Source organism: Neoarius graeffei, chromosome 21, assembly GCF_027579695.1.
Source record: "Neoarius graeffei isolate fNeoGra1 chromosome 21, fNeoGra1.pri, whole genome shotgun sequence".
Classification (NCBI taxonomy): Eukaryota; Metazoa; Chordata; class Actinopteri; order Siluriformes; family Ariidae; genus Neoarius; species Neoarius graeffei.
Window position 1 is genome coordinate 31,989,686 of NC_083589.1, and position 14,466 is coordinate 32,004,151.

Here is a 14,466-nt window from a genome sequence, read left to right on the forward strand (position 1 = left end):
ATGAGCGGGAGAGAGAGACGGGGAGGGATCGGGAAATGACCTCGGGTCGGAATCGAACCCGGGTCCCCGGATTTATGGTATGGCGCCCTAGTCGACTGAGCCACGGCGCCTCCGAATTTCACGAAACTTGACCGGATTCTTTGTGATGCGCATGTTACAATTTTGTTCAATTCAGTCGCATTTTACCAGAGTTATGGCACAGTCGCTAGCAGGGGATATTGTGCTCTCAGAGCACTCCTCTCGTTTTTAAAAAAAAAAGTGGTTGGGGGTATTCACCTGTCCAAGGCGATAGAATTGGCAAGTATGTAGTACCTGTCAAAGGTTTGGACGCGCTCGCTCATTGCTATGAATGAATAAGTGTGTCCACACTTTTGAATGGTACTGTGTGTTCTTTGAGTCTTGTAGCATATGGCAAAAATATTCTAAAACATCACTGTTAAATTCACAATTCTGTCAGCACGTGTTCGTTAGTTTTGCATAACAGCATTGCTTGATAGATGGTTACACTTCTGATAATTACTGACGTCTGGAATTTTTCTCCGAAAAGATTTTGTGGGAGGAGTCTCCAGTGTCACAGCTTTGTAACAGTCGGCTGTAATTTATCAGTAACCTCACAGTTCGTCAGGTGTCCACAAACTTTTGGGTATAATCAGTGAAACTCTGGAATTAACTGGTTTCACGGACGTCTTCCACGAAGACGTGGTTTGCCAAAATTGGAGTAGAAACACTCGAGTGTCCTGCACAGAGCCCTGACCTCACACCTCACTCATGCTCTTGTGGCTGAATGAGCCAACCTGAGGGACTAAAGCTGGAATGGAAAGTGTGAGAGAGAGAGGGGGAGAGATCAGGTGTCCACAAACTTTTGATCCTATTGTGTAGCTCCTAATCAGTAAAATACCGTTAGTGTTGGAAAACCTGTGGTATTGGAGGAATAGAAAATGCTTTAAGAAAATAATCGACTTCAAGCTTCACACCGCCACATCACCGACTTCTTTTCCTGTCACGTTGTATTCTATCCATCCCAATCAGCCTTTCTACTGGTCATAACGACAGTCTTTTCTGAAAAGTGTGTTGTGCCGTAATACTTGGCTGTAATTATATTATACGGCCATGTTGCCTGGATGAAAGCTCTCAAACCCTTTTTTTTTGTGTGTGTGTAAATATAAATCTTTTGAGGTCTTCATTGACTTGTGCATTACTGTTAAATAATACGACGAATATCTCTTTCCTTAACCTCAGGAGCCACAGACGATGAGCCAAGTGTCCCCACAGTGTCAGTGTTTCTGTAATTATGGACTGAACGTGCCCACATAAACACACACCATTTCTAACCACACTTGCTCTCGGCATTTTTTTGGTTTCCTTCGTTTTGTTCTCTTATGCATAAGAGGATATTGACGGCTTTTGAAGAATTTTTTTTTCCCCTCCTTTCCTGTCAGTCATTTTTGTTTTCACTTGGACACCATTCACGACTTTCTTTCACTTCGGTCTCCTTTTTTTTCCCCCCCTTTTTCTCATTGCCTCTTTACTCTTACTACATTCCAGTCTTCCTTTATTCTGTCTTTTTCTACCTCTCTCTCTCTCTCTCTCCTCTTTGAGTCGTTGAAGTCCCTTACATTATTTTTAGATACTTGGAGAAGCAGGAAAAGGAGGATAGAGCCATAAAATGCAAATATCACGCATACTTTTTCCTCCTCCCTCAATTAAAAAAAAAAAAAAAGACAAATTAAATGTCAGCATCGTGAAATATTGTCAGTTTCATTTGCACTGAGGAAGCAATGACAAATCCATATTCTTCCTTTAAATAAAAATTCTTATTACAGCGCAGCGGCGGCGGGTAATCACGGCAGCACAAAGCCAGCTGTGATTAACGATCGCAATTTATTGTGCGACGAGGCTCCTCGTGGAGAGCACGGGAGAAGCAAAGACATCATCTTTATCATAATTCATATCATAAATAACCACACTCAGCCAATCACGGCACGGCTGACACGTCGTTCCCAAATAACCTTTGATAACTATTACCATAGCGGAAGAAAAGCCCAAAGTCACAATGTTATCTCATCCCCATTCACCGCCTATAGAATACAACAGTATTACCATATAGATTACACTATTTATAATGGAGGATGTCAGAGGAGAACGGCTGTCCTCCGCTGTGCTTCTGACACCCGCGCTTAACCAGCAGCACAGCAGCCGGGGGGGTGCGCGTGCATGTAGGCGTGTGCGCCTAAGCTGTAGCGCTAGGAAATATTAGAAAAGTTTGATTTGGCTTGAGATTACTTTCACAGAAGGTGTGTGAGTGCGCGTGCTTGTTGTTCTTCTGTGAATGATTTTGATCTGCTGCTCTGATAACTGGCCTGTATTCGAGCCAATGATACTCCATCTTGCTTATTATAGCTTTTCTCCTTTCTGTATCATTTTTTTTTTCTTCCATGCATGCACTCTGGTGTCCAAGATGGATTAACCAAACTGTTGCATGATCGTCCAGTTGTATCAACTCTAGCCGTTGCTGCTGGATGAATATGGGTTGTTTTACAATCAGGGTACAAAGTTTGTGTTACAGGGGTCCAAAATTCATATTGATTCAAACTGGTTCTTGTACCAGTTTTTAAGTGAAGGACAAGTTAAAGAACAGATTTCAGGTCTTTTTTTTTTTAAAGATTTTTTTGGGGGCTTTTATCACCTTTATTGGATAGGACAGTGTAGAGACAGGAAATGAGCGGGAGAGAGAGACGGGGAGGGATCGGGAAATGACCTCGGGTCGGAATCAAACCCGGGTCCCCGGATTTATGGTATGGCGCCTTATCCACCTGAGCCACGACGCCCCCAGATTTCAGGTAATTTTTTGACGTGTGTATGGTAGTTTTGTGTAATCTGCTATGGAGCATTTGCATGTGACGTCACAGCCGATCCAGATTGTGACAGACGCCATCTTGTAGGTCAAACGCCATATTCCGCCTTCTACTTCTGCTTTTACTTCTACCTTTTCTTCTGGAAAACCCTACTATATACAATTCTACTACAACGGCTGCGGCTACAAGCTCTCCCTACCTGTGCACGGTTTTTGTTTTTTGTGTGTATTTTTGCGTGTTGTTCGTCTGTACCAGACTTCAATATCCACTACAACCGTATGGACTTACTGGACATTGGTTTCCAGCAGAAAATGACGGTTTGTAGCGATTTCCATCGCATGCACAACATTCCGGACGAGAAAAAAAAAAAAAACATTCCGGGCGAGACCAGCGGGGTCTCCGTGGATTGTTATCGGAAGCAAAGCGAAGGAGGCGGCGCCGGGAGCAGAAGCGAGGCTACAGGCAGAGCCGGCCTGTTGACTAAGCTCTGAAAACAGCCACTCAAATCTCCACTGCCAAGCCTCTACCTCTCCAACGCCAGATCCATGGTAAACAACACGGACGATTTGGAATTACCTTATTCTATTCTATAATCGGCTGGTCAGTGCTATACTCAATACTTAAGTGACTTACCCGTCCAATGAGGATTGTTATTTTCTTGTTTACAAGATGCCACATCTGAGTCGCTGACACATCCTGAATTTCTGTAAAGAAAACTGTCCAGAGGTTTATAAGCACGCAGTGCTTCACCACTGAACAGCGAGGGAAAGTTGATGAGGTAATCATACACGTCTGGGTATTCCGCTGGCAGTTCAAAATCCGGTCGTGAAAACTCCGTCCGGTAAGCCATAAGGGTCACTAATCTGTAGATCGTTTATTTTAGACATGTATCTAGTTATCTGTTCATTAGAAAAATGAGCCGTGTAGTCCGTCGGTTGAAATTGATCCATTCTGTACACGAGTGCAGCAGTATTCAGCGGTGTTTTTGACCGACAAGATGGGGGTTGTGTACTTTCCGGTCACGTGACTGCAAGATCTCTATAAGATGGGAGAAACAAATGAAGTGATTCTCGGAGAGGACATTTTTTTTTGACAATTCAGAATCCACTACTTCCATAGTGCTTTTAAATATAAGGCTGTAAGCTTTGTGTTAGTTGTCTCTAATATTTATGTCCCAATATCTTGACCACATTTTAGGATGAAAATAATCATTTTAGATATGTTATTTTATATTGAAAAATTAGCTGTCTCGGAGAGGACATTTTTTTTGACACAATTACATACTAATTTGATCAAAATAGTCTGAACTTACTGGCATTCAACATTAAAACTTAACTATGTTTCCAATGATATGGAACCAAATATTTGTTTTATGGTATAAAGAATGATGTAAGTGCATCCCTTTTGGAGCTACCTGTGGTCAAAAAAGCACTTTTTCTAAATGACGCGAGTAATTTTGCTAAATATGACACATATTGCCATACATTCACCAAAAATAACGTTATCACCAAGTTTTTTTTGCATGGTAAATAGAGCTATCACAGGGCTACAATAAACAACCAAGTTTATTTAGTCAAGCCTTTTGATATTGAAGATAAGTGTTAAATGTGATTTTTAGCTTGCGTACCCTGATTGTAAAACAACCCTTATATTTGATTGGTGGATGATGTCCTAACCCAACAGTGACACGAACATGTTTAAAACCGCAGGAGTCCCTTTTGCGCAGCCTGTTCAAGGCAGGAATTGGTCACATGTCAAGTTTCCCCATAGCAACAAGCTCATGGTGGGCTAGCTAACTTGACATTCCTTGACGAGCATAAGAGTTTGACTGGCAACGCGAAGCAATCCATTTCTGTAATAACTGTTTTTACTTTTTCTACTGTTTTTTTTGACCCGAATTTTCGTGTGTACTTGGAAAGTTTGTGGTTTTAACTTCTGTCGTAAGTTAAAACGAATCCTTGGCTGAGTTTTTTTGGACTAAAAACTCATCTACAGATGTACATCTGTATTTATTTTCAAGAATCTTCACACATTAAGCAAATGATAAAGGTAGAAAAGGAGAAATTATAAGTTATAAACACATCCTCGTGAGTATAATGGACAGTGTCTCCGTCTGTCATACGGAAGACCGGGGTTTGAGTCCCCGACGGGGAGGCTTTAAAATTTTGGGTGGCACGGTGGTGTAGTGGTTAGCACGGTCGCCTCACAGCAAGAAGGTCCGGGTTCGAGCCCCATGGCCAGCGAGGGCCTTTCTGTGTGGAGTTTGCATGTTCTCCCCGTGTCTGTGTGGGTTTCTTCCGGGTGCTCCGGTTTCCCCCACAGTCCAAAGACATGCAGTTAGGTTAACGTGGGGTGGCCTTGGGGTGAAGTGCCCTTGAGCAAGGTACCGAACCCCTGACTGCTCCCCAGGCGCTCTGGTGTGGCTGCCCACTGCTCTGGGTGTGTGTTCACTGCTTCAGATGGGTTAAATGCAGAGGATGAATTTCACTGTGCTTGAAGTGTGCATGTGACAAAGGTGTCGTCTTCTACCTGAGAAATCCACCATTTCGCACGTGAATTTCTTTCGGCAGCGGCCAACTTGAGTCCAAAAAACTCTTTTACAGCCAATGATTCGCTTTAACTTGCAACAGAAGTTAAAACCACAAACTTTTTTTTTTTTTTTTCTCCACCCCAAGTACACACGAAAATTCGGGTCAAAAAAGACAATAGAAACTTGGGTAAAAACAGCTATTATAGAAATGGATTGCTTCGTGTTGCCAGTCAAACTCTTGTGGTTGTCAAGGAATGTCAAGTTAGCCTGCCCACCCTGGGCTTGTTGCTATGGGGAAAATTGGCACGTGACCAGTTCCTGCAAATGGCCCATCTTGCACTTGTGTTCTGTGTCAAACATCCAAATATAGAACGGGAAATCCGTGTGGTTCTGTCTCTGAGGTGGAACAACTGATGGTAACGGAGGTCTGTGTAAAAGGGACAGCTGGCACTCCGGAACAGGGGTTTGACATTTTTGAGCTTGATATTCTACTGTCTAGAAATTCAAACAGCGTCGAAGGTCTACGCACCTTTCTGTCTCAAATTGCTTCCTACTTCACTTTCTCCTCCAGCATATTTCTGATCCCACAGCAACTCCGCTTGTGTTTTGAAGAGTGGTATAAATGTGCACCGTGAATAAAAGCACCTCAACGCTCAGCTCACCCACCGTTGTTTTGAAAGCAATGGCGGTATGCTCAGGGGTATTCATATTTCTGATACGTAATGTGTTGCACATCATCCTAGATGTGAACGCTCTGTTACTACGTCAAGCCTCTGGTTGTGGAACGCTGGCACACTGTGAAAAATCGCATGCTGGCGTGGCTTTATGCTGACTTAATTTGGTCCCTTGTAAATAACCAAAGCTGGAATATTAAGGAATCTTCTTGATGGCAATATTGTGGAGTATCTGTGGATTTTAAAAAGGGGGGGCTGGGGCACTACTGTTCTTGATGCACTTGTCCAAGTGTAGCTACTGCACTGAGAATGATCCACGCCCAAAAATATCTGGTTAGTGGTCGTCTGGTGTTGGTTCCTCCACAATGAGAGTGATTAGACTGGCTAGAGCAGGGCTTTGCATAGCAAGAGATGGACTACGGTCAGTAAGTATGTGTATATGAAGAGTACCTGTGTTTTCAGTGTTTCCTGAGAAGATGGGCAGTGAAAAGTACAGGATAGTTGTAATAAACTGACCTGTGTGTGTGTGTGTGTGTAACATCCAAGATGTAATAAATCTGAGAGAACATGCTGTCATGGATGTATTCTAAATGTGTTCTCTCTGTGTCTCAGATGAAGAGGAGGAGGAGCAGGTCCCTGCAGACATGGGCACATCGGCCGAGGCCATGCAGGTGTCTCTTGGCGAGGAAGAGGAGGGTGAGGACGAAGAGAACGACGAGAACTGGCTCGGCCCACGTGGGTCAGATAGCCCCAGACCCGAAGGTCTTTTGCCTGCTGCCAAGCGTCCACGCCTGGGAACCAAACCAGGAAGTAGCCCCGAATGGAGCTTTGAGCCTCGCGAGCCTCTTAGTTCACTCAACGCCCAGCACATGGCACGCTCCCCTTCTCCTCCTCTGCCCCTCGAAATGGTTCGTCCCACTGCGTTGACCCCAACGCCAGGACAGAAACCCAAAGTCTCCTCCCTTTCTCCTGCTCGCCAGAAGAATAAATCTCCCAAACGAGTGATTGGCACCACCCCGTCTGCCATATCTGCCCGTCCTTCTTCAGTGACCCCTCCCAAAAGTGCACAGAAGGCAGGGAAAAGGTCACCTGGGAGACCCAGAAGCCCCCGAAGCCCTCGGCCAGGGCCTACGCAGTTAGGAAGCAGGTGGCTGCTCCCTAACACGGACGACATTTCGCAGGACGGCGAGCTCAAAGACGAAGCCATCGAGGACTCCATTGCAGCAGTTATAGCCAGGGCGTGTGCAGGCGGAGTGGGCGTGGCTGACCCATTCGCATATGACTCGGACTCGGACAGTGAGGGGCTTCCAAAAAGCCCACCCAAACCTATGCCCAAGCACACACTTGCACAACCAAAACTCACACCTGCCCTTGGCGTGAAACACCCACCCATGATGACACCGACACTGCTCTCGGCTGGCCCGAACCGCTGGACCATGGACGACTCCATAGATGAAGTCATCCGAAAGGCCAACCAGGGACAGGCTCTGCCCTGTCAATCACCACCAGACCCCTCCTACTTCTCCACCCCATCCGACTCTCCACCCACCCCTCCACTACCAGCCCTCAACCCCCCACAGGAGCGAAAAGATCCCGTGGCCGCGTCTCTCCTAAAGAAAAAACTCAAGAAGGATATCAAGACTAAGCTGAAAAAGAAGGACCGAGAGCGGCTAAAGGAGAAAGGAAAAGACAAAAGCAAGAACAAAGAGAAAAACAAGGAGAAAAAGAGAGAGAAGGAACGAGGCCCAGGAGAGGATGGAAAGACTCCCTGGACGGAGTTATCTCTCGGAGCAGAGGAGAGGCGAGACTGTGTTGGAGGGAAGAAGGAGAAGGACAAGCACAAGGACAAGAAGAAAGATAAAGAGAAGAGCAAGAAGGACAAAGAGAAAAGAGACAAGGGCAAGGAGAGAGGAGGGAAGGAGGAGAGGAGGCTGTCGCTTGCAGCAAAGGAAACCGCCTCTGCTTCATTACCTCTCTTCAGCCCTTCTTCCTGTCTGCGTGTCCCCTCGATGCTTCCCCCACTGCAACCCATCCTCCCTGAAACACTGTTCCACCCCAAAGAGACCAAGAGCAAGGAGAAGGACAAGAAGAAAGACAAAAAGGAGAAAAAGAAGAAGAAAGACAAGGAGAAGGAACGAGACAAGGACAGGGAGAGGGAGCGGCCCAGGGAGAAGGAGGAGAAGAAGAAGGAAAAGGAGAAAGAGAAGAAGGAGAAGGTCAAAGAAAAAGACAAGCCCAAAGTGGAGAAGCCAAGTGTCATGGTAAGACCAAGATGGCAACATGTGAAGGCCTTCATCAGAGCAAGGTGTGAAGTTCACACACACGGCATGCGTTTAGTGTAACCACACCCACCTCACTTTGAACCGGGACTTCAGTCCACTCCCAGTTCCTGCCAACTGTACGCACAAACACAGGCCTGTGCGCGCTTAGGTTTATTTTTCCACATTTATCTTCTTTTTTTTTCTTCCATTGCAAATAGTCAGCTCCAGAATTATTGGCACCTACTGTAAAGATGGGCTAAGAAAAGGTTATGAAACTCTGTGTGGGTGATTGGCTGAAAATAAGACACAACCTTGTTTTGTTGACAATATATTACATATAAAGCACATCACGATTATTGGCACGCTTAAATTTAGTACTGCAGGCTTTCGTCTAAACCGGGGAACAGGGGCGCTGCGCCCTCTTACCGAAATGCCTATTGAACCCCAAGTCACACTTAGGCCATGCACTTCTATGCTACTGCACAACATGCAGTCTTTCTCAAAATGATCTTTTCTCCATGAAAACATCCCAGCAACACCATGTGACAATGTGTCTGATCATCAAATACGTTATAATTACTCCAAAAATATTCCAATCATAGTAGATACACCGCCAGGCGGTGCAAAAACAATCCGAGTTTGCGTTTTCCAGACTGAGGCGCCATGTTGTTTAGTTGTTTACTTGTCGCGGCTGCTCTCGCGAGATTTGACATGAGTTACATACAAGGTCAGCTGACTTGTAGAGCGAGATTTCTCGAGACTGAATGACCTTTCACCCACCGGCACGGGAGTTTTTGACAGAAGTAGTTCGCGAGTTGTTTTTGTTGACACTTGGGTTATTTAAAGATGTCATCCCGCAGCACGAAACGGAAGAAAGCCAAAGACTGTCCGGGGCAGATGATTACTTCTTTCTTTTTTAATGTTGACAATTAGTTACAATTTCCCTCTCAGATAGCCTCAATTTTTCAAAGGCTTTGCAAGGCAGAGGGGGGGGACGGACAAACCCCCAGCACCCCCCACCCCCTGGTTGCTTTAGCTCCCTCGCCATGGTGAGCGCCCTCGTACTAAATTTTTCTAGAAAAACCCCTGGTACTGTGAGGGACCTCGCTGCCAACATAGCACCAAGTATAATAATATCTTTGTTAAACATTTGTGAAAAAAGTATTTTCCATTAAAGTAAAATAATATTCAAAAAATTACTGTAGTACACACACGTGCATATAGTGTATACACGTGTACTACAGTAATTTTTGAATTTTGTTTTACTTTAATGGAAAAGCCTTTTTGCACAGTAGTGTTATATACAAAATGAATAAAATGGAGTCGTACATGAGCTGATGGCAGAGTTGGCTATAAGCCATGTGCGACAAGATTGAGTGGAATAACTGTTCTATCCACATTCACTCGATTTTGAGAAACTTTTTTTTTTTTTGGTCAAGTTCGATAAAGAAAAAGTTTATACAAAACGTCTGACAAAATTATGTCCGCTTAGAATGTAAACTAACTGGCAAAATGACAGTAGTAATTTATGGAAAATGCTATAATAATTCTTGGAAAAATAAGAGACATGTTCTTGCCATTTTAAATACGGGGGGTTTTTTTGGAGGGGGGGGGGGGGGTTCTTTAGGGCTTTTTGGTGGTTGGCGGACCAACTTAAAGGTGCTTTCCTGCCACCGACTGGGCTGGAGTGTGAAACAGGAGATTGGTGGGGGGCGAGCAAACAAACAAAAAAAGCTATATTCTTTTAGCTATTTCTGTTTGTTTGAAATACTTGATCATTATTGGGGTTTTGTTTCTGAGTAGTTTTTATTTCATCCTCACACGTTCCGCCATTTTTCTTTTTCTCTTCTCACAGTATATGAGCTGATATCCTATTAGTAGAGTAGCCAATCAGAGTGTGTGATTGCTCATATCTAGTGAATGTGGATAGAATAAATATATAATGTATACACACACGCATCTCTCTGTGAATGAATGAATAGAATAGAATAGATAGATGGCGCCTACAGCTATAGTCTCAGAGCTCTAGGGATGGATGATTGCTGATGTCTCCTTCGTTCTAGAAAGCAGTGCTTGGTTACTTTTCCTGTTCCTTAGGCTGTAGTTGTGTACAGGTTCAGATTGTCCTATACTGCTCTCTTTGCCTCTTCCAGGTTCCTGTGCACTCTTTTTGTAGATTTTGGGTCAAACCACAGGCTTCCAGTGCGGTTTAGATCGGGGACTGGGAAGGCAATGTCAATCTTAATTCTTTGGTTATTTGGATGTACGTTTTGGATCTCTGTCTTGATGGTAGATCCAACCCCAACTCACTTCTTGGCAGAAGCAGACAGATTTTCATTTAAAGATTATTTCTGTGTTCTGCATACACTTTAAAATCACCTCCGTGGTACTTCATGGAGTCCATGATTCCATGTATCCTAATGGGCCTTTGGAGGAAAAACGGCCACATGTAATTCACAGATCCTCTGCTGTACTTGACAGTAGGGATCGACCGATATGCTTTTTTCAGGGCCGATACCGATTATTATGGAATTGGGATGCCGATAACCGATATGTGCAACCGATAAATGTAAACATTATAATTCACATGAAATTAAACATCGCACACACTGACACAGACCTTCATATCCATGAAACGTATGTTTAATTGTAAAATTGAACATGAAATTTTGTGCAGGGAGATGCCAGCAGCATTTGTACAATAAAGTCAAACATTAGTTAGAATAAAATGAGAAATAAAATAATAATAAAATAAATATTCACCAATAAAAAAATAAATCACTCCCTACTATATTACAGCTCACCATTTTCAGTGGAAAATAAATGAAAATACACTCTGGATTCTTTTACACTAAGAACTAAGTAAGACTTACCAACTTCAAGTAGTTTTTAAATAACAAATCAAGTGTAGGGAGCTGCCTGCAGCATTTTTTAAAAAGTAAAATCAAACATAAAGTAGGCTATCACTCCCTATTATGTAACAACTTAACAAGTAACCATCTACATTCTAATGCTTTTAATGCCCAAGCCTAATATTCCCAATTTAGGAGGATTATATTGTAGTGAAGGAAGCATTACATGTAGTAGTTTCAGCGAGACTAGTTGGTTGTCGGCTAATTCAAGTGCTTCCTTCCGTAAGCTAAGTTTGCCTGGCTACACAGATGCAAATGGACAATTTTAACGAGTAGTAGATGAAGAATGTAAATGTATAGTGATGTTGTGCTTTTGCAACTTGTGTGTTTGTGACTTATTGCGGCAAAAGCAGCGTGTCCTTACCTTGAAGTGGGATCTGCTTCTGCCCGAGTGCCCGTACGGCCGCCTTGAAACAGTTCACAGCGTTTAGCTACGCGTGTTGATTGGCTGTATCCCTTGTGCCGCTTCTGCCCGAGTGCCCGTACGGCCGCCTTGAAACAGTTCACAGCGTTTAGCTACACGTGTCGATTGGCTATATCTCTTGTGCCAAACAAATCAGATGTTGTGGTGGGCGGGACCGTGTTCTTGAACTCAGAGAGGCGAGTGCAGGAAAGGACGTGCAGTGACGGTCGCGTTAGGAATGAAATGGCTGCATAAAGGCACGTTATCGGCATATCGGTGGAAATTATGGCCGATACCGATAACCCTAAAAATGCAGAATATCGGCCCGATATATCGGCCAGGTCAATTATCGGTCGACCCCTACTTAACAGTTGGGATTAATATCTCATCTTTTATAATTCTTCTCCTTTTTACACCAAATGCAATTTGCATGTTTGTTGCCAGAACGCTCTTAAAATAATCAGCCTGTGGTCTTGTCACATTTGTGTGCACTGTATTTTCAGTGAAATGTGATGTACTGTATGATAACGATCCACACAATAAGCATGAATGTGCTGTTTGTTTATCGTCCCACGATCACCTGTCGCAGTTCTAAGTGAACTGTGTAATAATTCCAGCTGGCCCTGTGCTCAGTTGATGTTTGTATGCATGTTAGTTTTCTTGATAAAAAGGAAACAGTCGCGAATACACATCACATGAGGTGTGGTTCAGACAGCCTGTCGCCTCCATGACGCGACCAATATGAGTTCTAACTAGTATACAATGTTTACACAGCCTTCAACCCAAGTCTGATGCTTGTACATGGGGCCATTATTAAAAAATGTTTTGTTTCCGGTCCACCGGCCGGGTGAGTGCCGTTTGTGCGGGTGAAGTTTTTTTTTTTTTTAACGCCGGTTTTTCGACATTTTTTTCGGGTTCGTAAATCTAAAATCGAACTTGACATTTCCGCATTCCCAGGGCTTTCCACTAAGGCTTATACTAGCCAGCCATGACAAATAAGTAGCCAGCTGGGGGGGAGTAAACACAAAATAAACTCCTGTGCACGCAGTTCCCAGGATTAAATGTATTTTCCACAGACCATTTATTTATTCACTTTACTCAAATACAAAGTAAAATGGCAGTAAATCTTCTTTCTTTTCTTGCGTATTGCATCATAAGGCGTTCCTGGCTTGTAAATCTCTTATTTTCGATGCATGACACATTCACGCAGCTGAGCATGCTATGAATTAACGACGACAACGTTCTGCAGTGGGGCTACACAATTACACACTCAGCCAACATTTCTCCATTTGTGTATGCAAATACAGTCCAACCACTCAGTTTGGTTTCATTTACAACCAACGGTGTCTTTTGATGCCAGCACGTAATTGAACGAGAGAAGACTGGTTTACCGGAGACAAAATAAGCGTCATCTCTGCTTCTGTTCCCTCCGACAGCCCCGACACACTACTGCCTCCGCCGAGTGCGTGCGCGCGCACACCGCATGTCGGGGCCGCGGATGAGTTACTCTCCCTTGATCAACAAAGTCGGCGGGGAATTTGTGGTTATTATCAGTACAAACAGCGCGAATTATTGTCAGTCAGTTAGATAAACATTTAATTTTATTAAAATCGAAAATTAATATTTAGAGCCTGTGGGCTACAAAAATAAGTCATTAAAGTAGCCGGCTGGACTTAATTGTGTAGTCGGCTGTCTGGCCGGCAGCCGGCGCTTGTGGAAAGCCCTGCATTCCGCGCAGAATATAGAACTGAATCAGCTCTGTGCATGCGCCGTGCGGCACAAAAAAATGGCAGCCACCATGAAGGAAGCAGATCCGGAGTTTTCAAACATTTGCTTAAGTATGAAATGGTATTCTAGCGAACAACAAAATAGTAAAGATTCAGAAAAACAAATCATTCAGTGATCATTTTAATAGTGTAATTTCATCCGAACTAGGCCTAACGCTCGATTTAGAACTACAAAAAGTCCGTGTCGGGCATTTTAAGTACCTTTTGTAAAAGTTTTGCAAATGTTGCAGTCAGCATTTAAAATGCTAACTTAAAGGGTTTTTTTTACAAGTTTCAGTTCATTAAACCATCATATTTTATTAAATGTCTGCTTTTTATGGAATCAATTTTGTGCCAAAATGTTCATACAATACTTTTGAAATATCAAACAAAAACGACAAATCAAAATACAAAAAAAGGTCAATTTTTTTAGACTGGCAAACAAATTATTCGTGTAATCGTGCAAAATCTCAGTCTATTACTCTTCAGAAACCTTTTATTTTTGTTCCGCGTCTTTCTCAGTTTTGTTTGACGTAATTTATTTTGATTGCGATTCCAGCTTTCTCGTTTGCGCTCCCTGACTTTTTGCTTGCAGTTTTGGCACAAACTTGACGTGTGGGCGGGCTGTCCAGGAACGCATTCCCATTGGCTAACTTGTGTTTGACTGACAGCTACACTCAGCCATTCCCTACTCGGATTCTGGCGGACTGTTTGACGAGTGACCGATCCATTGACGGTAAACAAGGATCGAGTGGACTTCAGTGGCGACTGTGATATATTGAATTAATTCAACAAAGTGTAAATTCAATATCACAGTCGCCACTGAAGTCCACTCGATCCTTGTTTACCGTCAATGGATCGGTCACTCGTCAAACAGTCCGCCAGAATCCGAGTAGGGAATGGCTGAGCGGAGCTGTCAGTCAAACACAAGTTAGCCAATGGGAATGCGTTCCTGGACAGCCCGCCCACACGTCAAGTTTGTGCCAAAACTGCAAGCAAAAAGTCAGGGAGCGCAAACGAGAAAGCTGGAATCGCAACCAAAATAAATTACGTCAAACAAAACTG

At 43.6% G+C, this 14,466-nt stretch overlaps 1 protein-coding gene across 4 annotated transcripts in view; it reads left to right on the forward strand.

Moving 5' to 3' along the window:
• taf3 (TAF3 RNA polymerase II, TATA box binding protein (TBP)-associated facto) overlaps positions 1 to 14,466 on the forward strand; it is a 146,586-nt gene that overhangs the window by 109,504 nt on the left and 22,616 nt on the right. For 3 of the 4 annotated variants that reach the window (XM_060902980.1, XM_060902981.1, XM_060902982.1), the window contains one exon: positions 6,672 to 8,320. In XM_060902980.1, the coding sequence (XP_060758963.1) occupies positions 6,672 to 8,320 (1,649 nt within the window). Of the gene's footprint in view, positions 1 to 6,671; positions 8,365 to 14,466 lie in introns of all 4 variants that reach the window. The other variant, XM_060902983.1, reaches the window with a different exon arrangement.